The sequence below is a fragment of the Orycteropus afer genome, unplaced genomic scaffold, assembly GCF_000298275.1.
Source record: "Orycteropus afer afer isolate SDZICR_OR568_19922 unplaced genomic scaffold, OryAfe1.0 scaffold00026, whole genome shotgun sequence".
Lineage (NCBI taxonomy): Eukaryota > Metazoa > Chordata > Mammalia > Tubulidentata > Orycteropodidae > Orycteropus > Orycteropus afer.
In genome coordinates this window covers 5,913,761-5,937,748 of record NW_006921613.1, presented here as the reverse complement: position 1 = coordinate 5,937,748, position 23,988 = coordinate 5,913,761, and the positions used below count along the sequence as shown (strand labels likewise).

General features: G+C 41.3%; 1 protein-coding gene across 1 annotated transcript in view; it reads right to left on the bottom strand.

Annotated features, from left to right (window-relative positions):
- MYO5C (myosin VC) overlaps nucleotides 1-23,988 on the bottom strand; it is a 108,587-nt gene that overhangs the window by 69,958 nt on the left and 14,641 nt on the right. Inside the window, exons 6-10 of the mRNA XM_042783689.1 lie at nucleotides 18,714-18,857; nucleotides 17,246-17,327; nucleotides 14,600-14,707; nucleotides 10,650-10,756; nucleotides 8,475-8,740 (exon numbers count right to left, since the gene is read on the bottom strand). Of these exons, the coding sequence (XP_042639623.1) occupies nucleotides 8,475-8,740; nucleotides 10,650-10,756; nucleotides 14,600-14,707; nucleotides 17,246-17,327; nucleotides 18,714-18,857 (707 nt within the window). The remainder of the gene's footprint in view (nucleotides 1-8,474; nucleotides 8,741-10,649; nucleotides 10,757-14,599; nucleotides 14,708-17,245; nucleotides 17,328-18,713; nucleotides 18,858-23,988) is intronic.

Genomic DNA, 23,988 nt, shown 5'->3' with positions numbered 1-23,988 from the left:
AAATACAGTTTAAACAAGTTAAAATATAACTTGAAGGACATGTACATTTGTTTACAGATAAATACTTTTTAGACAAACTGCATAGCTTAAAAGTTTGCTATATTTTCCACACGTTTTAAACATAAAGCTTCTGGTTTTAATATATAGGCAGGTTTTTTGTTTGTTTTTGAAATATTATCAGATATTTTTTGTGAGGCCTTGAAATAGTTAAGCACACACATTACTTTGGACTCTGTAATCAATAATACCATAAAGTAAGTTGAACAAATGAATACCTGAAAAGCTGTTATCTGCAAAGTAAAAAAGGTTAAAAGGTTGAGGTGTCGGAGTGAAAGGCAAAGGATGGCAGAAAGATAAGGATGTATTGGAAAAAAAAGTGCCTTGGATGATCTCTATTAGTCTGAATTCTTTCTGCAATGAGGAGGCGCAAACACAAATAACATTATGGATGACTTCTCTTTTATTCTAATATTCTCAAAATAGATACACCCAAAATAATCAACATGTGTCAATTTTTTACACTTACATTGGACAAAAATATATACAGTTGCCTGAGGAAAAATATAGTTGTCTTTTTTCCCCTCAGGAAGGAAAGACTTTATTGCAGGATGCAGGGTGTCACATGCTTGTGTTTAATATTTTTCTTATGACTTCCCCTTAAATTTAGATTTTTCAATCTAACTTTAAAGTCTAGAGTGTTATAACTTTATGGCTCTTCATATAGTTAGTTTCACTCTCTGATGTTTCCCTCACAAGCATTTATAAGGTATATTATGAGTTCAGGTTAAAGCAGCAGAGATAAGAGACAGAGAGTGTTGTTAAGGAGCGGACAGTTGTGTTGGGGAAAACATAAACACAGTGGAGAGTAGCAAGAATGGGGTCAGCCCACAGTCGCAGGGAACATCAAGCTCTATTGGCATAACATACTATACAAAACATTGTTCCACCTCCTACTTTGGCGAGTAGCGACTGGGATCTTAAAAGCTAGCAAGCTGCCACCTAGATGCAACGATCGGTCTCTCCTCGTCAAGAGCAAAGAGGAAAGAAGAAAACCAAAATTAATGGAAACAATCAGTCCTAGCAACTGGTACACCATCCGATCTGCAACCTATACAACTATGAGACCAGAAGAACTAGATGGTGCCCGGCTACCACTGTCATCCACTTGGAAGGGATGTAGGAGATCCTGCATAGAGAGGGAGAGCAATGTGGAACAAAACTCAAAATCATTTGGAGGAAAAAAAAAAGAAGGTGGGGACCAGGTTTGCTGGTCCAATAGAACCTGGTGGAACCACTGAGATTATGGCCCCTAGCTGCCCTTCAGGTCTAGAATTGAACCCACACCTGTGGTTGCCAGCCAAACAATGTACAGGCATGTGAGTTAAACATTTACCTCAAGTAGACACACGCCCTGGAGAGAACAATCATGGGAGAAGGAAGGGCTGCTTATGCACAGGGAGACAGCTCAGGGGGCAGGAGAGTATGGAGGGATGGACACTGGGAAGAGGTAAGTATGGGGAGGAAGTGGGAGGGGAGCTGTTGCATTATGGTAAACTGTGGTCAATGACATGAGACAAAGTATATGTGAACTGCTGTATGGAAAGTGAATTTGCTCTGTAAATCTTCACCCAAATCACAATAGATAAAAAAAAAGAATGGAGTCAGCAACAGAATGAGTCCTATAGAAAGATTCAGAGGGGCATATAACCTGCTCTTCGGGTGTCAGGTAAGACTCATTGGAATATCTGGGTTTTGAAGAATGAGGAGTTAGAAATTAAAAAAGGCAGGAATGGCATTTTAGACAGAGGCATGAAAATTTGAAATAACAACTCTTTACTCATCTAGACCTGGTAGAAACACCTCATCTCTCTGAAACACTGAAAAAGCCCCCAATAGATGCCATTTTCATAAGGAATTTCTTATAAATAAATTTCTTTACACTGTCACAAGAAGCTCTGGTAGTGTAGTGCCTAAGGCACTTGACTGCTAACCAGAAGGCTGGCAGTTCAAACCCACTAGCCACTCCTCGGAAGGAAGATGGGGCAATCTACTTCCGTAGTGATACTGCCTCAGAAACCCAAGGAGGGGTCGCTATGAGTTGGACGACGGCAGATAGAAACAACAACGTCATATATGATGCTTGTGGTTTCTAAGGTTGTAACAGATTAGAAAGAAGAATAATTTAGAGGCAATACAGATAAAGGATCATAATTATACACATATATACACAAAAAAAGCAAACTGAGCTCACTGCCATCTAGTTCATTTTGACTCATAACCATCCCCTTTGGGTTTCCAAGACAGTAAATCTTTACAGAAGTAGATTGCCCCATCTTCCTTCCACAGAGTGGCTGGTGAGCTTGAACCACCAACTTCTGGTTAGCAGTTAAATGCCTTAGGCACTGTGCCACCAGAGCTCCTGTGTGTGTATGTGTGTGTGTGTGTGTATGGAGCTCTGGTGATACAGAATATACATATATAGAAACCAAATATACATATACATGTATACTATATATATACATATATAGAAACCAAAGATTATTAGTAGTTACCAGGGGTAGGAGAGAGGGGGAAATGGGAAACTTTTGTTTGGGAGGCACTGAGTTTATGCTAATGATGGTGGAATATTAGGGAAAAAAAGGAACATGTGTGTGTGTATGTGTGTGTGTGTATACATATGTATATATAACCTCCAAATCTAAAAATCCTAGTAGTATAAGGAAAACATCCTAGCACACCTTAATCAGCCTTAAGTGTATCAACTCTGTTTGTGATAGCATAAAATAATAATGAAAGTTTAACATACTGTCTCTTACAAAGAAAAATGTGTTCTGTACAGTACATTTATAAAGGCAGAAAAATATTTTCCCTACAAAGATTTTCTATATAAGGATGAGAAACAAGGGGTAAACTTTTACTTCAGTAATTTGAGATTTACTTATTTATTTTCTTCTTATACATGACATTACAGATTTTTATGGAATACTGACATAAGATTAGTTCTGAAGGCATAGTGGATAAGGCATTTGGCTGCTAACGAGGTCAGTGGTTCAAACCCCAAACTGCTCCATGGAGGGAAGATGGGGCAATCTACTTTTGCATAAATTAACAGCCTCGGAAACCCAGTGGGGGTCACTATGAGTTGGAATCGACTTGATGGCAGTGAGTTTGTTTTTTTTTTTTTTTAGACATAGTTTCGTGTAGTATTTGGTATATAATGATTGCTAGAAATCACTTGCTTATATATGATGTCAGAGTTAGGGTTCTTGACCATTTTTGTGCCACATATTCTTGGAGAACATGAATCAGGCCATCCTCCTCTTCTGGGTGGCATGCAGTTGCAATCTCAACACAGTACATCCCCTCTTCAAAGTCTTCCCTGTAGACTATAGGCTTTGAGAAGTCCCTTGTGTGCTTTACGGGCAGTTTTTAAATGACCTTTCTCCAGGGGGCAGGAAGGAATCTGGTCTCTACAAAACACCTGCCATGAACCAGGCATTATAACAGGCAGCTATGGTCAGGACTCTGCTGTGGGCTGCCTAACTCTAACTTCTGTGCTCTAAATGAAAAAGAAATGCAGTTTCCTGTCCCCTCCCACTCCTTGCCCTTTGAAGGAAGAAGAGACAGTTTTGCCTCTCCAGGGGGTACTTAAATAGTTTTTGGAGGGAAAGGGCAAGGACATTAATGTCCAGTAGATCCCGTCCCATACAAGATAGACAAGGCCCTGCCTCTGTTCCAGATTTCCCATTAGCTTTTGCAAGCTCAAGAGCTTGGCAGGGGTCAGAAACGGGCAGCAGGCTGGACATAATACACCAGCATGTGGTATGAAACCTGTGCCACACCCTGTGGTCCAAAAGGGCAGCTCTATTCAACTCCAGCCAGCTGTGACCATGGTTTAATGCAGGCCAGGGTATTAGACCACTCGATTCTCAAGAGAAGCTAATTTGGACTTTGATGTGAACTATCTATCCCAGTTTGTAAGGAGCTCTGGTGACACATGCCTAAGGCATTTGACTGCTAAACAGGAGGTTGGTGGTTCAAACCCACCAGCCACTGCATGGAAGGAAGACTGGGCAATCTATTTCCGTAAAGATTTACTGCCTTGGAAACCCAAAGGAGGTGGCTATAAGTCAGAATTGACTTGATGGCAGTGAGTTTGGTTTGATTTGGTATCCCACTCTGTAAAACATGACCAAACAAAACCTGAACACCAGACTGCATTGCCTGGCCAGACAAGCAGCCCTGCTGCGAGGAAGCCTGTGAGTGATTTTAAGTATCAGGTCCAGATCTAAATAAGCATTTATGCCCATCACCTCACTTCACCCTAAAGCCACCATCTGTGGAGGACTACTGGGACCCCACTGTGACCGATGAGGGAAGAAACAACCATCTGTTGGTTCTCTAGTGCTGCTACAACAGGAACACCACAAGTGGATGGCTTTAACAAACAGGGATTTATTCTCTTACAGTTTAGGAGGCTAGAGGTCTGAGTTCTAAGCACCAGTGGGGCTGGGTGAAGGCCCCTTGATGTTGGCCTTCAGCTCTCCCTCCTGTTCCAGGCCCACTGGAGCTAGAGGCTTTTTCTGGCTAACACAGCTATTGGCTGCTGAGGCTGATGAACTCAAGGTTGACAGGTAAAATGGAACAGTCCCAAGATTAGCAAGCAACATGGTATGCCACTAGTTCAAGTCTGGAAACAGTCCCAAGATCCACAGGCAACATGGCAAGCCACTAATGGCTCGGTCAAATGCAGGATCCAGATGTGCCAAGAAGCTCAAGACCTTTCTCAAAGCTGCTCCTTATATGCTGGAAGCAGGCCACACCCTGAAGGCAGCAACTAAGCCCACTCCTGTACTCTCTGGCCTTGTAGATTTAAGGTCTCTAGTTAGGTGGAACTTGAAGGACACTTCTCCTGACCAAGGATAGCTTTTTATCACTGACCAGAAGAAGAGCTGAAAGGTCACAAGGCAATAACAACTCTTCCCATAACAAGAAGGAAACATTATCAACATGCTTCAAACCCTCCTACCGCCTCAGCCCAACTCCCTTTAAAAGCCCTAACCATTCCCCAGCTCGGGGACACAGACATTTTGGAGAAATGATTCTCACTGTCTCCTTGGGTATTGATACTCAATAAAACTTTTGCTTTCTCTCCTCAACCTGTTGTGATCATTGGCTCTTCATGACAGGGGATAAGGACCTTATTTTCCTACAGCAAGCTCAGTTCTCTCAAAAGCTGAAGGGTGTTCATGGCGAGGTTTTAATGGCATAGGATTAATTTAGACGTGAGGATAATGGAGAAAGGTGTGCAAGGATTTTCCCCAGCTGCTAGCACTGTTACTTAAAGAAAGGAGCTTATTTTTTCAGAAAAGTAGCATTAATTCATGAAGGGTAGCAAGCATGTTACTTTAAACATTTCTGAAGACTTTCATTTTAAAATTGAAATTTAAAATATGTTCTAACAAGTAGTTGTGCATTTACAAGTACTCCTGATTTAGGCTGGCCTTCTGAGCCAAAAAGTTTCAAATTCTTTATTACTGTGGCCCATCGGCCCCACAGATATGACTCTTGCCTGCCTGCCATTCTCCTTACTCACTGCTCCTCAAACAAGGGCCATCCCACCTCTGCTCCCCACCCCAGTTAACCTCTGACACACCTCCACCCTTATTCCCTTCACAGGAATCTTTCCAATCTAATTATCTGCCTGATTTAAACTCCCTAGAAAGCAGGGAACATGTGTCCATTCTGTTCACCAATCACATCCAACATAGTGTTGGATGAATGAAATAACATGTCCTTAAAGTGCTGTTGTTGTTGTGTGCCATCAAATTGATTCCAACATACAGTAGAAGCTCTGGTAGCATAGTGCCTAAGGCACTTGACTGCTAACCAGAAAGGCTGGCTGTTCAAACCCACCAGACACTCCTCGGAAGGAAGACTGGGCAATCTACTTCTGTAGTGATACTGCCTTGGAAACCCAATGAGGGTCACTATGAGTCAGGTCCGTACATAACAACAACAACAATAGTAGAACAGCCCCATAGGGTTTCCTAGTCTGTAATCTTTACTGGAGCAGATCAGTAGGTCTTTTTTCCATGGTGCCGTTGGGTGGGTTAGAACAGCCAACCTTTCAGCTAGCATTTGAGCACTTAACCATTGCTCTACCAAGGCTCCTTTTGGTTATAATAATGAGCTATTATATTTTTTTCTCCTCAGTTCTTTTTTTTCCTAAATTTATTTTGTTCCAGTTGTTGAAAACATACACAACAAAACATACACCAATTCCACAGCTTCTACAAGTACGATTTAATGACACTGTGTATTTTCTTCAAGTTGTATAACTATGCTCCCCTTCCTATTCTGAGTTGCTCCTCATTACCATAAACTCATTGCCCCCTAAAGTTCCTACCCAATCTTTCAAGTTGTCAGCTTGGTCCCATATAGATAGTTCTTAAAGAGCATATTGTGCAAGGCAGACCTTGTTTTTTTTACTAGTTAAGCTAAACTATTGCTTTGTTTTAAGATGACTTCAGGGGATATTTTTGGTTTAAGGTTTAAAGATCATCTCAGAGCAATAGTTTCCACCCTTCTTTGTTTCAGAAAAGCTAGAGTCCAAGAGAATTTGAAATTCCGTTCTGCATTCTGCATTTCCTCCCTTTTGATCAGGATTCTTCTATGGAATCTTTGCTCAAAATGTTCAGAATGGTAGCTGGGCACCATCTAGTTCTGGTCTCATGACAAAGGAGGCAGTTGTTCATGGAGGCAATTAGCCACATATTTCATATCCTCTTCCTATTCCTGACCCTCCTTCCTTATTGTTTCAGGCAAATAGAGACCAATTGTCATGCCTTGGATGGCCACTTGCAAGGCCCTAGGCACTATACAACCAACTAGGAGATAGAACAGAAGGACTAAACATATTATTAGACCAATTAACTGGGATGTCCCAGGAAACCAGGAACCTAAACCTCCAAACCAAGGAACCAAATCCCATGAGGTGTTCGGTTGTACATAAGCTGCCTGAGCAGCTACAAAGAGCTATTATTTTTAAAGTCACTTTAAAAACATAAAACAAGAATAGAGAATAACATAACAAATCATGTGACCCCACCACAGCAAAAGATACTATTGTTAAGCAAGATTATTAGACTGTTGCTTGGTAGAAGTTTACTTGAACTATTTTTACTGGCTGTTCACATCCTTTTCTGGAACAAGACAAAGTAAATCATTTACTAGACTATCCCAGAAATGTATTAATATTTTATAACTGTTGACATATACTGTTAATTGGGAGTCATATGTATTAACTTAGGATCTAAACTAAACAAAGTAACTCCCTTGAGGCCTTGTCTCACATGAAACAGCGCTGGGAAAAGCTGATTCTCTTCACCTGGGTAAAGTTCAAACTTATCCCTGCGGCCCCACTTCTGCCCTATTTTCTCACCCTTCCCCAGCAGGTGGCAGCAGGGGTTTTCCCCTTTACACTTGGTGGGGGAGGGGAGGAGGAGTTGTTTTCACCAATCCCAGTGGAATAATCTAGATGCCTTTCCTGGCACAGTTTTCCCAGTCACCCACTGAGAAGCAAGGATTGGTTCTGGGGAAGGGCTGAGCTTCGAGGCCAACTGCTAACAAACAAGAGCCTAGGTGGTGGTGATCACTATGGATCCTGTCCACTCTGGCCCGTCTCTACTCACTCTGCCCATTCTAGAAGCACCTTCAGCACATGTGAACTGGGCTCAGGACTAGACAAAGAGAGGGAGGAAGAACAAAACTCAAACATGGGAGCTCCATCCCGTGAAGTACAGAATTGTCTGCTGTTGGAGAAGGGCTGGGACAAATACATGACCCTCATCATCCAAGAATGGAAAAGGCTTTAGGTATAAGGGCAGCTGGTGGACAAAAGCCTGTGTTTGAACTCCACCTCTGGCCATGTACGCTTGGGTGAGGGGCATGGCAGCTGTGACTGTGGTTTTCCCCTCTAGAAATGGGAAAGGTACATCTGTCTGTCCATCCATCAGTGTTGTGCACCTCGCAGGCTTTGTGGGGGAAATAACGAGAGCCTCAAGAAGGCAGACCACTTCACACACGTTGGGGTCTCTCACCAGCAGAGCAACCCTGGGCAAGTTGCTGGATCTTTCTATGCCTGGTTTCCAAAATGGGGATAATTATAAGGTTGTCTGAGGATTAAGAAAGAGAGAGTGTGGAAACCAGGCAGCATGGTAACTGGCACATGGAGAGCTCCAGACGTTGCTGTTATTTGTTTTTATTTCATTTAGCACTTATTTAATGTTCTCTAAATAAAACACACTATGACCCTGGAGACTGCATTAAACACTTAAGACATGCAAAAACAGAGAATACTATCTCTCCAATCATGCAAAACAGAAAAGAGGAACAAGAATGAAATGATCTAAAAATAATGGGACATTCGATATTTAAATGAGGAAAGATGGGCTCACTGAAGAGTATCTTACCCATAAATGTCCAAAACACCAATAAAAGTGTGCTGCTTGCCTGAAAACTGCAACGCTTGGTTAATTTTCTCCACAATGAAGTCAAACAGGTGGGCGTAGATCTTTTTGGCCAGTGCATCCCTGGCATTGATAGCCTGGGACCTGGTCATGGGTTTTACCACCGTCTCAGAGGTCGTGATGATCTTGCGGTTGCATAGCCACTGAGACACTTTGTCTGTCTCCAGATCCAGGAGCTCACAGAACACCTTCAAGTGACTGTCATCCTCCTTCAAAAACAAGCACAAGCCCTGTCAGGGCTGCCCAAGCATCCAGACCACCTCTGCTCCCGCTGGCCAGGGCCTCTGAGAGGGCTGAGGAAGAGCTGTCCTGAGGATGAGGAGGCCTCCCCAGAGTCAGCCGTGGGGGTAAAGGAGAGGCTGCAGTGGCATTTCTCCAGCACCTGGCCCATGCAGGGCACGGCTGCAGTGAGAGCCAAGTGATCCTTGCCATGTCCTACAGGGATTTTCACTCTGACCACAGATATCAGCAGTGACTATAGCCACCAAAGCATTTCCCCTTGCTCTTGTGCATATGGGCATAGGCGTCACATCCTATCTTTTCCCTTTGCATCCTGCCCAGGCCATCTGTCAGGATGTGTACTTGCTCCATCCCACCTTGTGTGGTCAAGAGTTTGCCTGGATTGTCTGGCCCAAGAGGTACTTGAATGTCATTCAGACAACCTGGTGGGGTTCCCTTGGCTGAGTGAGCTTCTCAGTAACATGGGGGTTATGGTAGGGGACTTTTCTTAGACACACAGGAGCCCTTGCCTCTCTCCCGAGCCTGGATATGAGAGCTGTCCCCACTGGCCAACAGGCGAGGAGGTATTCCTTATTGTTAGTAGCCAGTGTGGAAAATGGGCTTTTGTCACTTGTCAGAGAAGGTATGTCCTCATATACCTGGGCACCATCATTCCTCTCAGAGTAGTGGTTTCCAGGGCAGGCTCATCTGCAACCATCACCACAGACTACTGGCCAAACCATGGGATTGCATTTTAAGTGTCAGAATGTGGCAAAGAAACCAATTTAAAGAGCTTTGCCCCTTCTCATTCTTTATCCATACCTTCTGAACAACACCAAAACAGTATGAAGTTTGCTTTTGATGTTATTTGGCCTCCTTGTTGGAGAGGGGAGTGGCAGAGCCACTGATTTCCTTCTTTCTAAGAAGGAACTAAATATTCTTACTACTACTAGTAATGATAATTCAGTTACGTGGCATTAGGGTTTTAAAAAATGACTCATCCAGATTTAATTTGCACAAGATTTCAAGTTACCAATACAAATGAGTAGTATGTGTTTCCCAAAGCTGGGACCAATAATTTCAGGACTGGTGATTTCCTACAGAAGTTCTTAGAATAATCTATCTTATAGATATATAATAATTTCCAAGGATTTTCAGCCTACCATTTTTAATTCCTCTTGTAAAATATTACTTTTAACAAATGTCATGGGATAGAGTTCACTATGATGGCATTTGTTGGGTAGAAATCACATCTTTAGACTATAAGAGTGAGAGAAGAAAAAGGGCAGAAGCCCAGCTTCTCGAAGGTAAACTAAGGAGACTGAGGGAGGAAATGCCACTTCGAGCACACCACAGTCTTACCCCAGGCTTACCCCTAACTCTTGTCTCTAAATGTCCAAGTCCTTATATGAATTGACAAACTCTGTGAGGACTGGACTTTAAGTGGGATGGGACAAGTGCACAATGTGAGGGTGCAGGGGGAGGAAGGAGAATTACTTCCTGGTCACAGGGCAACAGGACTGAAGCACTGAGTCAAAAAGCCCATATTCTACTATGTTCTACACTCTCTCTCCCTAAACAACAGGCACCAGAGAGCTAAGAAATTACTAGTTGTACATAGTAGGTTTTCAATAAATATTTGTTGGATAAAAGAAAAACAGAGAATAATTCTTTTCTCCCCCTCTACGATTACAAGCAGAAGCAGCTTCACTATTCCTGAAGGCAGCCCATGGAAAATTTTGTCCCTCATTCTAGTTAAACTGGTCTCCCCAGTGGGCCCAACTGTGCCTGGTGCTAAAATGTAAAGGCAAGTTGATGAGGAGACAGTCCTACTGACGACCCTCCAGACACAGGCAGGATGAGACACAGGAGCAAACATGTGGACAAGCAGCATCTTACATTGACTGAGGACCTCTCATGGCCCACTGCTGTGATCTGCACATTGCCCAGGTGGAGGATGGCCGCCAGGATCTTAAAAATATCCATCTGAAAATCTGCCTTGAAACCTGAAAACAAAAATGTTCGCAAGTCAGGAATTTTGGATTTCTTCTCTTATTTAATTAGGAAAATAAGCACCTGAATTGTTTCAAGACACTCCAGTATCAATAATACAAAGAACTGGAACAGGGAGAATCTGGTTTGTTATTCTCTCTAGTTTGACTCAAACAGTGCATCAGTAGTATCTCACTAGGTTTCCCCTTCTGCTGTGGCTGTTAGGAAGCTCAACACAAAAATTAATATCTGAGTAACCACTTCACATCCGCTTCCTGGAGAATCAGCTTTCAATTATTCTATGTGTTTTATTTTTAATTTTTTTTTTTCCCCTTCACAAGCTCCCAGAATTCCTTTTAAGGTGGGCTGCTGGATGGATTTCATTTGTCCCTCCAGATCTCCTACTCTGCTTTAGGAGGCTGACCTGAATGGACCAAGTCAACAGGCTCTCGTGTGCTTTGGCTTCTAGTTGGATTTGACCAGTGGGAGTCCTGGCAGGTCAAAAAGGAAGAGGAGAAAGAGGTTTGGGTTTATCCATCCCTAGTCTCTTTTCCTGCAAAGTTGTCTTAGACTGACTATATTGACCCACCGATGGAGGTCACTATGCTGGCAAATTTTACCCAACTCTCTCTCCTTTTCTAGGCCTCAGAGAAAAGAACAGTGAACAGTTCTGAGGCTGCTACCCTAGTCCTGCACTAGCCCAAACGCTTCCCTGTACCTCACCCACATCTTGTAGCTGGTCCCTTTGTAAATAAGCTCTCCGCCTCTTATTCTAATTTGAGTGTGCCACATGTTTCCCATTGGGACCCTGACTGGTGTAGGTGGAATATAAATTATGAATACATAAAATATTCTGTCATCATGTGAGGATTAGCACATGTTGTGGAGCTGAAAATAAACCAAACCAGCTGTTAGGAAGGACTTTGTGTAAAGCCCCATAAATCAAAACAGAGAACCTGCCAGTTGTGAGCAGGGCTTTGTGAGATAAGGCCCACAGTCTCTGCATGGCCAGTAAGCATCAGGGTGGTGTCAGTAACAATGTTGTGAGTCAAGAAGCCTAGAGGCGCAGAGGTGAGTGGGTGGGCAGCTGGGAGGGCCAGTTACATGGGTACCTGTGTTCCTTACTCTGTACCGTTCTGCTAAGATGATGTAGAATGAATACCAGAGACTCCTGCCATCTTGTCCAAGCAAAATAGGTTGTTACAGTTGTTTATTGCTATCGAGTCAAGTCTGATTCAGGGTGACTCTATGTGTGCAGAAAGGAAAACTGTTCCAAAGGGTTTTCAAGGCCGTGACCTTTCAGAAGCAGACTGCCAGGCCTGGTTTCTGAGGCACATCTGAGGTGGGTTTGAACTACCAACCTTCTGACTAGTAGTCAAGTGCTTAACTGTTTGTGCCACCAAACCAAAAACCAAGCTCACTGCCACTGAGTTGATTTCAAATCACAGTGACCCCCAGAAAGTTTCCAAGGCTATAAATCTTTTACGGAAGCAGACTGCCTCATCCTTCTCCTGTGGAGTGGCTAGTGGGTTCAAACTACCAATCTTTAGGCTAGCAGCTGAATGCTTTAACCACAGTGTCACCAGAGCCGTTTGTGCCACCAAAACCAAACCGAACCCACTGCCATCAGTCGATTTCAACTCATAGCACCCCCCACTGGATTTACAAGGCTGTAACACTTTATAGAAGTAGATTGCCTCATCTTCCTCCCCTGGAGCAGCTGGTGGGTTTGAACTGCCGATCTTCTGGTTAGCAGCCAAATGCCTTACCCACTATGCCACCACAGTAGGCCCTAAATGCCAATGAGAGCTGATGTGGCCACCCACAGCTTCTCACCTGAGGAAAGCTGAAGTATTTTAATAGCAGCTATGCCATGTTCTTAAATAATTTCAAAACTTAGAGAGCTTTCTCTACTTCAAAGACTATACAAAATCAAAGTCTCAAAAGATTTCAAACCACAAATAAATGGAAGACTGTAGCTCAAATCGAGTGCAGGTGTTTGCATTTCAATTTGGAGTTAACACTTCCATCTGAAGGACAGATGCATCTGACATGACAAAAGGTCACCAACTTGACAAATGACTGGAAAGTGATGCGGAAAATCAACTGCAAATGCAAATACTGGAAATGTTCCTTCTAGCTCTCCCATCAAAATTTTGTGTGATCCATAACTAAATCACTGAACTACTTCATGCCTTCCAAGACTAACAAAAACCCCTAGTTCTGTAGCAAGAATGTGAAAGAATTTAAGACCTCAATTAAGCAATTATCTTCAGTGAAACAACCAAAAAAACCAGACCAAACTCATTGCCATCGAGTCAATTCCAACTCATAACAACCCCCACTGGGTTTCCAAGGCTGTAAATCTTTACAGAAGTAGATCACCCCACCTTCCTTCCCTGTAGCATCTGGTAGATTTGAACCACTGAGCTTCTGGTTAGCAGCCAAATGCCTTATCCACTATGCCAGCAGAGCTCCTTCAGTGAAACAAAGCCACACAAAAATCAACACTGGCCTGAAATGGATTTCAAGGAGAAGCACAATGGTGAAGTTGCTTGAGCCAAGACCCAGGCTAGGTCTGATTCTTTCCATGTGTTCTTTTTCATCAGAGACAAAGGGTCATGACAACAGCTCAATAGCAAGGATCAATGGATCCTTACCAAATGAGAATGTCTAAACCTACTGCCATTGAATTGATTCCAACTCATAGAGACCCTAAAGGACAGAGTAGAACTGCTGCATAAGGTTTCCAAGGCTGTAAATCTTTATGAAAGCAGATTGTCTCATCTTTCTACCGCAAAGCAGCTGGTGGGTTCAAAGTGCCGACTTTCTAGCTAGCAGCCAAGTGCTTTGACCAATAAAACATGGGAACTGTAGTAGTATAAACACTACTTGGCAGACAATCTTGCAGAACATGAACTCTGTGTGTGAAAAGTCAGGTGCAGAAGACTGGAAACAACTGACTCTCCTACGAAAGCTGTCCCTGCTTCACTGGTGTCAGCACCCAAATTACAGAGGATTTGGTCTTCCCAGAAAAACCAGGAGTTTTATGATCTTAAATGCAAATTCCATTTCTGCTCCATACTTACCACATGACCTTTGGTAAATCACTTACACTCTCTGTGCCTTTGTTTCCCTGATGAAAATGAGGGAATATCAGCACCTACCCCATAGGGTAGTGTGTAGCTTAAATGAGTTAATATGGATAATAGAGTACTTAGAATAGCCCATAGTTAGCTCCGTATAAAAAAATCAAACCAAGCCAGATGCTGTAGAGTCAATTCCAATTCATGGAGACCCCATGTGCCAAAGCAGAACTGTGCTCCATGGGGTTTTCATGGCTGTGACCTTTCAGAAGCAAACTGCTGGACCTTCTTCTGTGGCACCTCTCAGTGGGTTTGAACTGCCAATTTTTCTGTTAATAGCAAAGCAGTCACCCACTTGTACCACCCACAAACTCCTAAGGTCCATATAAGTGTCCACTATTTTACCATGATCATCAAGATACTTATGAAGCTCAAGTAACGTCAACATTATACTTCAGAAATGAATTGGAGTTGTTTTCATGACTTCTCTTTGTAGTTAGTCCAGGATACCTTATGGGCACCCACAGGACTCATAGCCCACGCCTTGAACAGTGACCCTGAGGGAAATATGGGCTGATTTCTAGATCTTTAAGGAAAAGCAGTCCTGACCACTTTGAGTGCTTGATGAGATCCTTTGAAATATCTTCTGATTTGCTCATCCTGAAATTGGAGTTCATCAGGAGTCTTCAGAAGACACTCATGCTGGCAACTCATCCCTTCCTCCTTTTTAAGAGAAACTGGCCACACTGTGGAGAGGACATTTTCACTCACCCAGCAATGTGAAGGTCTTCTGAGTCTCAATCATGTCAGCTCTGTCATTCACACCTTCAATGATAGTGTTGCCTCCCATGCTTGTGTAATTAAATTCTTCTGCACTCCCTGAAATAAAAAAGTAAGACTCACTATGTCTGTAATGTAGAGACTAGGCCATATATGTTGATCAGATGGAAGGATGTTAACACTAAATGCACCACGCTAAGCACTTTACAGACATTTATCTAGTTTATTTCTCAGAATTCTACATTACGGACACAAAAGCCAAGGCTCAAAAAAGCAAAGTGACTTGCTCAAGGTCCTACTGCTGATCATACAGCAAGCATTTAAACAGAGGCTTGTTACAAAGCTTATTGTTTTTATTTCTATGCTGGAATTAAAAAAAAAATTATTGTGCTGAAATATATATAAAAAGGCATCTTTATGTGTACAATTCAGTGACATTAATTATATTCCATACTTTGGGCAACCATTACTACTATCCATTTCTAAATGTTTTCATTGCCAGTAACAGAAATTCAGTACCCCTTAAGTAATACCTCCCCACTTTCCCCTCTTACACCTTTGCTTGAGTATACTGAATATACACTAAACTGCACACATTTCAAATATACAACTTGATGAGTTTTGACACCTACATATGCTTATAAGACCATGACCACAATCAAGATAACGGACATGTGTACACCTTAATAGGTGAACAGTAGGTGACCCCTCAGAAAGCCCTTTCACACTCAACATTCACATCCTATTTGGCAGACAAGGACTAGCGTATTATCTTCATTTTTGAAACTGGAAGAAACTTGGATCCAAAGAGTGCAAGCAATTTCTTCAAGATTCTAAAGTGTGTGTTCAACTCTGTCACACTGGGTTGGGTGCTGCCTCTAACAATTCTTTTCTACCAATGCACCACAAATATCCAAGACTGGGACAATAATGAGATCTTGGCCTTTTGTGCTAAAGACAAGTAATTCTACATCCTATGTGTCCCTAATGTGTACTTAATTATTATTATAAATCATTATGACTCTGGGTCATCAAGGAAGTTCAAATTATGATGGAGATACTCTGTTTAAGATAAAGAAGATGAACCTTGAAACATTATGCTGAATGAAATAAGTCACACACAAAAGGATACATACTGTATGAGCCCACTCATATGAAACATCCAGGACAGGCTAATACATAAAGACCAAATTATTAGTGGTTACCAGGGAGGGTAGGTGGGCAAAATGGAGGAGGGCACTGCTTAAGGGATACAGAGTTTCTATTGAGGATAGTGAATAAACCTGGAAACAAATAATGATTGCATGGCATGTGGATATAATTAAGGTCACTGAATTATACTCACAAAAATGGTTGAAATGGCAAAGGTTTTGTTATATGTAATTCACCACAATTTAAAAAAAACATGGAAATACATGAACATGTTACAGATACTTCCATCCAAAGAAATTTAAATAAAAAGGAAAGTTTGGGGACTTCTGGTGGTTAAGCTCCAGCTGTCAAGTGAGGAAGGGAAAAAAAAATGTGGGAAAATTCAAAACCATAAAAAAGACCAGGCTTACTCATCTGATAGAGACTGGTAGATCCCCTGAGAATGAGACCCTTAGACATCCTTCAAGCCTGGAACTGAATCCTACCTGGGGATCAACTTTCAGCCAAATAGTTGTTGTTATGTGCCGTTGAGTGGGACTCATAGCGACCCCTCCTTGGGTTTCCAAGGCAGTATCTCTACAGAAGTAGATTGCCCAACTTTCCTTCCAAGGAGTGGCTGGTGGGTTTGAACTGCCAGCCTCTGGTTAGTAGTCAAATGCCTTACACATTACACCACCAGAGCTCCTTAGCCAAATAATAGACAGGTCTATAAGGTGAACAATAATACCAGGGAGGAACTTACTTCACAGTAAAATCAACCACATTAGAGGAAAAGGCAGCATTTGCCCAAAAATAATGCTCAGAAGGCAGGACAGAAGGACAAATGGAAACAGGAAACCCAGGGAGAAAATGGGAAGAATGTTGTTATATTGAGGGGATTACAACCAGTGTCATGAAACAAAATGGGTATAAATTGTGGAATGGAAAACTAATTGCTCTCACTCCAAACCAAATCCAAACCAAACTCACTGCCATCAAGTCGAGGTGGTAAATCTTTATGGAAGTAGATTGCCCTATCTTCCTTTTGCAGCAGCTGGCGGCTTTGAACCACCGACCTGCTGGTTAGCAGTCAAATGCCTTAGGTACTGCACCACCCAAGTTGCTTAATTGCTCTCACTCAACTTTACCAAATGAAAACTTTCGCTCAAATTACAATAAAAACTTCAAAAGAAAAAAATCTGGAATTTTTTTCTTTCCACTTGTCAAGAGGTCTTGTTCAGGTAGTTTCAGCTGATGATCACAATCACCCAAAGAATCTGAAAAGGAACCTGGGCTGAAGGAGCTCCCTGCTCCCTGGACTTGCCCTGCCCCCAATCCTGTTCTATCTCCTCAGGTAGATGCATTAATTCTACCCTGACACCCAGGGATCTGATGTATTTGGACAAAATGCCATTAGAAAAAGTTGTGTTACTGTATTAAGCAGAAATTAACCTAGAATATAAACCCATACAGAAGAGTCCCTCCCACACACCATCCATTACATACCCAGTTTGAGATGTTTAAATTCCGGCTGCTGTGCAGATGCACAAAGCTGATAGAAAATGTGGTAATTGCGTTCATTTTCTGACTGCAAAATAAAGAGAAGTCCTGAAACCTCACCCCTTTACTAATGAAAATGTCAGGGTTTTACCTAGAGGGCCCTGGACAGGACACCAAATCTGGGGTGACAATGCTGATATCATAGACATTGATATTACCCACTGTTTTTGACCGCGGTCAATAAGGCCGTGGCCAACCTATTCCCCTCTGCTGGGTGCTGCTCACCAGGCCTTCCTCTCACTGAGTGAGAACCGGGTGGCCCAAGACAGTCTTCCAAATAATGACTCCAGAGAAATATTAAATGAAAACATTCTACAAAATGGTAATAACTGATTCATTGTTGTTTTACTATTGTGTATTGTCATTGTGACCCAACTCATAGTAACTCTACAGGACAGAGAAGAACTGTCCCACAGGATTTCCAAGGCTGAAAATATTTATGGAAGTAGACTGTCAACATCTTTCTCTTGCAGGGAGCTAGTGGGTTCAAACTGCCTACAATTTGGTTAACAGCTGAGTGTTTAAATACTGCACCACCAAGGCTCCTTAATTGATTCACACTCACTGAAATTTTTAAGAAACTCTACAAGTTTACTGATGCTCTCCTACTAGGCCAAAACTAGGAGAATTTTCACCAAGAGAAAAGCCTTTCTCTTAAACGCCACCTCACTAGCTCTAATCCCATCCTCTTCCTGATAGGAAAGCCAGCCTAACAGCTTCGTCTATTTCAAACAGTTTTTGTTTCCTAGAAAGAGAGCAATGCTTTTTGAATTATAAAAACAAAACACAGTTGTTGTGAAGTTGATTTGGACTCATGGCGATCCCATGTCTGTCAGCATAGAATTGTGCTCCATAGTGTTTTCAAAAGCTGATTTTTTGGAAGTAGAACAACAGGCCTTACTTCCAAGATACTTCTGGGTGGACTTGAACCACCAACCTTTTGGTTAGCAATTGATTGCATTAAATTATAAGATGTTTTTAAGCATCCCAAGTTAAGAAGTCCTAACTTCTTCCTCCTAATCAAAGAACACAGGAGCTCTGGTGGCGTAGTGCCTAAAGCACTTGACTGCTAACCAGAAGGCTGGCAGTTCAAACCCACCAGCCACTCCTCTGAAGGAAGGTTGGGCAATCTACTTCCGTAGTGATACTGCCTCGGGAACCCAAGGAAGGGTCACTATGAGTCAGGGCCGACTCGATGGCACATAACAACAACAACAATCATAGAACTCCACTGATATTGCATCTATCCATTAAAATATTTTTTTAATAAACAGAAAAAAAAATTAACTCAAACTGCAAATGTAAGACAGGAAAACTTCAAGACACAGAAAAATGAAAGAAGTGTCTGATAAGTACATATGCAAACAATACTTGTAAAGTTTGGGAAAAGGAAATTTAATATTTGCATTCTTACTTGAAACACGACTCTAGATTTCTCCAGCAGGTAAGTTCTCATGTTGGCCCCTATAATTTGATTTCTCTCATCAAAACTGATTTCTGTGTATTTCCCAAACCGACTACTGTTGTCATTGCGGGTGGTCTTGGCGTTTCCAACAGCCTACAAAACAGACAGCTCTCTTGAAATAACATTGAAAAATCTTTGGATCAGAATTATTAGGGCTGTTTTCAGTAAAATCTGATCCTGTATGCTGGGGCGAGGTCTGATTACCAGAGGAAGGTCTGACCTTAGGAACTATGGGGTAAGGTGAAGGACAGTCCACGGCTTACAGGAAACATGATACTTTTAGCCCTACATTCAAAGCTCTCCTCAGTCTCACTGGGAGATGCTAAGTGGTATCAGAAAGAGTACAGGTTCTGGTGTATCATGGTTCTCAATTCCAATTTTGCTGTGTGATGCTGAACATTTATTTTCTTTTCTTTACTTTTTTAAAATTTTTATTGTGATTTGGGTAAAAGTTTACAGAGCAAGTTCATTTTCCATACAGCAGTTCATATATACTTTGTCTCATGACATTGACTGCAATTTCCCACAATGTAAGAGCTCTTTTCCCACTTCCTCCCCATAGTTACCTCTTTCCTGTGTTCTTCCCTCCCATGCACTCCTGCCCCCTTAGCTGTCTTCCTGTGCATACACAGCTCTTCTATTCTCCCATGATTGATCTCTGTTTTGTCTACCATGGCAGTATAGTAGGTTTGGGGATCAGGAAGTGTAAGCCTTCCTACTTTGTTCTTCTTCTTCAGTAGTGCTTTGCTTATCCAGTTTCTCTTTCCTTTCCATATAAAATTGGTAATTAGTTTTCTATCTCTTTAAAGAATGATGATGGAATCTGGATTAGGATTGCGTTATATCTGTAGATTGCTTTGGATAGTATTGACATTTTCACAATGCTCAGTCTTCCTATCCCTGAACATGGTATATCCTTCCATTTATGTAGGTCTTTTTTGATTTCTTGTAGTAGTATTTTGTAGTTTTCTTTGTATAAACCTTCTGCATCTCTGGTTAGATTTATTCCTAAGTACTTCATCTTTTAGGCGGCTATTGTAAATAGTATTGTTTTCCTGATTTCCTTTTCAGAGTTTTCTTTGTTACTGCAGAAGACTTCAACTGATTTTATGTTGATTTTGTTCTCTGCCACATTTGCTGAATTCTTCAAATAGTGTCAGGAGTTTTCTTGTAGAGTCTCTGGGATTTTCTATCTATAGGTTCTGATCATCTGCAAACAGATAGTTTTACTTCTTCTTTGTTAATTTGGATATCTTTTATTTCTTTTTCTTGCTTACTGCTATGGCCAGAACTTCCAATGCAATACTGATTACAAGTGGTGACAAAGAGCATCCTCATTTGGTTCCCATTTGCAAGGGGAGCACTTTCAGTCTCTATCAAGAATAATGTTGCTATTGGTTTTGTGTAGATATCCTTTTATCACGTTGAGGAATTTCTCTTCTATTTCTATTTTGATGAGTTTTTTTTTTTTTTTTTTTAATCACGAATGGGCGTTGGATTTTGCCAAATGCCTTATCTGCACTGAGTGATATTATCATATGGTTCTTTTCCTTTGTTTAATTTATATGGACAACTTGTATCTTTCCAAGTCTTAATTTCTCTATCTGTGATGGGGGAATAATATGTATCTTACAGAGTGTAGAGAATTACATGAGATAATTCATATAAAGTGCTTCAACTCATCCATATCCCAAATATTGTAGACACTCAATTAAAAGTTCATATCCTTCCTCAGACCTTTATTTCTATCCTTACCTCTACTCAGACCTTCCATTCAAACAAATAACTACTCCTTCCCACTACTCCTATTCTCTGGGCATGATTATTCATTTCCACTTCTGTTTCTAAATTTCCTCTCCCCTTTCCCCCAGTAACTATGCCGTTGCAATACTCCTGACCAAGCACCCTCCATTTGGAAGTGGGTTCCCTTCTTATGTACACTTCCTCCTTGGGCATCTTACTTTCTAACATATATTTACTGAGCACCTACCTAAGTACAGGCAAACAGGAACCAAATAGACATGGCTGGTCCCTGCCTTCACAGAGATGCAAGTCTCATTGGGGAGAGAAACTCTAAACAGATAACCATAAAAATTATCCATTGGGCATGTAAATGGATACTATCTGTTGGTAACTTTTCTATTGATGTCTCAAACTGTGATTTTTGTTTCTATTAACTTTTAAATATGATTGTTGTTGTTGTTATGTGCTGTCGAGTCATCTACAACTCACAGCAAACTTATGTACAACAGAACAAAACACTGCCCAGTCCTGTGCCAGCCTCACTATCCCTATTACACCTTAGCTCATCGCTGCAGCCACCATGTCAATCCATCTCATTGAGGGCCTTTCCCTCTTTCGTTGACCCTCCACTTTACCAAGCTTACCATTCTTCTCCAGAGAGTGGTCCCTTCTGACAACATGACCAAAGTAGGTGAGACAAAGTCTGGCCATTCTCACTTCCAAAGAGCATTGCAGCTGCACTTCTTCCAGGACAGATTTGTTAGTCCTTTGAGCAGTCCATGGTACTTTCAGCATTCTTCGCCAACACCACAACTCAAAAGCATCAATTCTTCTTTGATCTTCCTTATTCATTGTCCAGCTCTCACATGCATATAACATGATTGAAAATACCATAGCTTGGGTTAGGTGCATCCTAGTCTTCAAGGAGATATCTTTGCTCCTTTGCTCTTCAGCACTTGAAAGAGGTTTCTTGCAGCAGATTTGCCCAATGTAATACATCTTTTGATGTCTTGATTGCTGTTGATTATATCATTGGTGTTGATTATAGAACCAAGCAATATGAAGTCTTTGACAACTTCAATCTTTTCTCCATTTATGGTGATGCTGCTTATTGGTCCAGTTGTGGGGATTTTTTTTTTTTTTTTTTTTTATGTTGAGGTGTAATCCATATTGTAGACTGCAGTCTTTAATTTTCATCAGTAAGTGCTCTAAGTCATCCTCACTTTCAGCAAGCAAAGTTGTGTTGTCTGTGTATCACAGGCTGTTAATAAGTCTTCCTCCAATCCTGATGCCACGTTCTTCTTCATATAGTCCAGCTTCTCAGATTATTCACTTAGCATACAGATTGAAAACGTATGGTGAAAGGATACAATCCTGACACACTCCCTTCTTGATTTTAAATTATGCAGTGTTCCCTTTTTCTGTTCGAATGATAGCCTCCTGGTCTATATACAAGTTCCTTATGAGTACAATGAAGTGTTCTGGAATTCCCATTCTTCTCAATGTTATCCATAATTTATTATGATCCACACAATCAAATGCCCTTGCATAGTCCATAAAACACAAGTAAACATCTTTCTGGTATTCTTTGCTTTGAGCCAAGATCTATCTGACATCAGCTATGATAGCCCTTGCTCCACGTCCCCTTCTGAATCCAGCTTGCATTTCTGGAAGTCCTCTGTCAATATACTGCTGCAACAGTTTTTTAAATTATCTTCAGAAAGATTTTACTTGTGTGTGATACCAATGAGATTGTTCGATAATTTCCACATTCTGTGGGATCACCTTTCTTTAGAATGGATACAAATATGGATCTCTTCCAGTCAATTGGCCAGGTAGCTATCTTCCAAATCTCTTGGCATAGCCAAGTAAGTGCCTCCAGCAGGGCATCCATTTGTTGAAACATCTCAATGGGTATTCTGTCAATTCCTGGAGCCTTGTTTTTCACCAGTTCCTTCAGTGCAGCTTTGACTTCTTTCCTCAATACCATTGGTTCTTGATCATATGCCACCTCCTGAAATAGATGATCATCTACCAATTATTTTTGGTATAGTGACTCTGTGTATTCCATCCATCTTCTTTTGATGTTTCCTGCATCATTCAACATATTGTCCATGGAATCTTTCAATGTTGCAATTAGAGGCTTAAATGTTTTCCTCAGTTCTTTTAGCTTGAGAAATGCCAAGCATGTTCTTCCCTTTTGGTTTTCTAACTCCAACTCTTGGCACATTTCATTATAATAGTTGACTTTGTCCTCTTGAGCTGTTCTTTGCAATCTTCTGTTCAGCTCTTTTATCCTGTTGATTCTCCCATTTGCTTTAGGTATTCTCCATTGTACGGCAAGTTTCAGAGTCTCCTCTGACATCCACTTTGGTCTTTTCTTCCTTTCCCATCTTTTTAATGAGCTTTTGCTTTCTTCATGGATGATGTTCTTGATGTCATCCCACAATTCTTCTGGTTTAGGGACACTGGTGTTCAATGCATCAAATCTGTTCTTTAGATGTTCTCTAAACTCATAAGGGATAAAACCAAGGTCATATTTTGGCTCTCATGGAGTTGTTTTACTTGTCTTCACTTTCAACTTGAACTTGCATATGAGTAGTTGATGGTCTGTTCCACAATCAGCTCTCAGGCTTGTTTTGGCTGAAGATATTGAACTTCTCCATTGCCTCTTGTCATAGATGTAGTCAGTCTGATTGCTTGGTGAAGTCCACATGTATAGCCACCATTTGTGTTGTTGAAAAAAGGTATTTGCAATGAATAAGTCCTTGGCCTTGCAAAATTCTAACATGCTATCTCCAGTATCATTTCTATCACCAAGATCATATTTTCCAACTACCAGTGATTCTTCTTTGTTTCCAACTTTTGTATTCCAATCACCAGTGATAATTAACACATCTTGATTGCATGTTTGATCAATTTCAGACTGCAGAAGTTGGTAAAAATCTTCAATTTCCTCATCTTTGGCTTTGATGGTTGGTGCATAAATTTGAATAATAGTAATATTAACTGGTCTTCCTCGTTGTTGTTATGTGCCATCAAGTCAGCCCCAACTCATAGCGACTCCTCCTTGGGTTTCCAAGGCAGTATCACTACGGAAGTAGATTGCCCCATCCGGTCTTCCTCATAGGCATATGGATATTATCCTGTCACTGACAGCATTGTACTTCAGGATACTTCTTGAGACATTCTTTGTGATGATGAATGCCACACTATTCCTCTTCAATTTATCATTCCCAGCACAGTAGATCATATGGTTGTCTGATTCAAAATGACCCAAACTGGTCCATTTCAGCTCACTAATGCCTTAGGATATCGATCTTTATGCATTCCATTTCATTTTTGACAACTTCCAATTTTCTTAGATTCATACTTCGTAGATTCCATGTTCCAATTACTAATGGATATTTACAGCTGTTTCTTCTTGAGTTGTGCCACATCAGCAAAAGGAGATCCTGAAAGCTTTACTCCATCCACATCA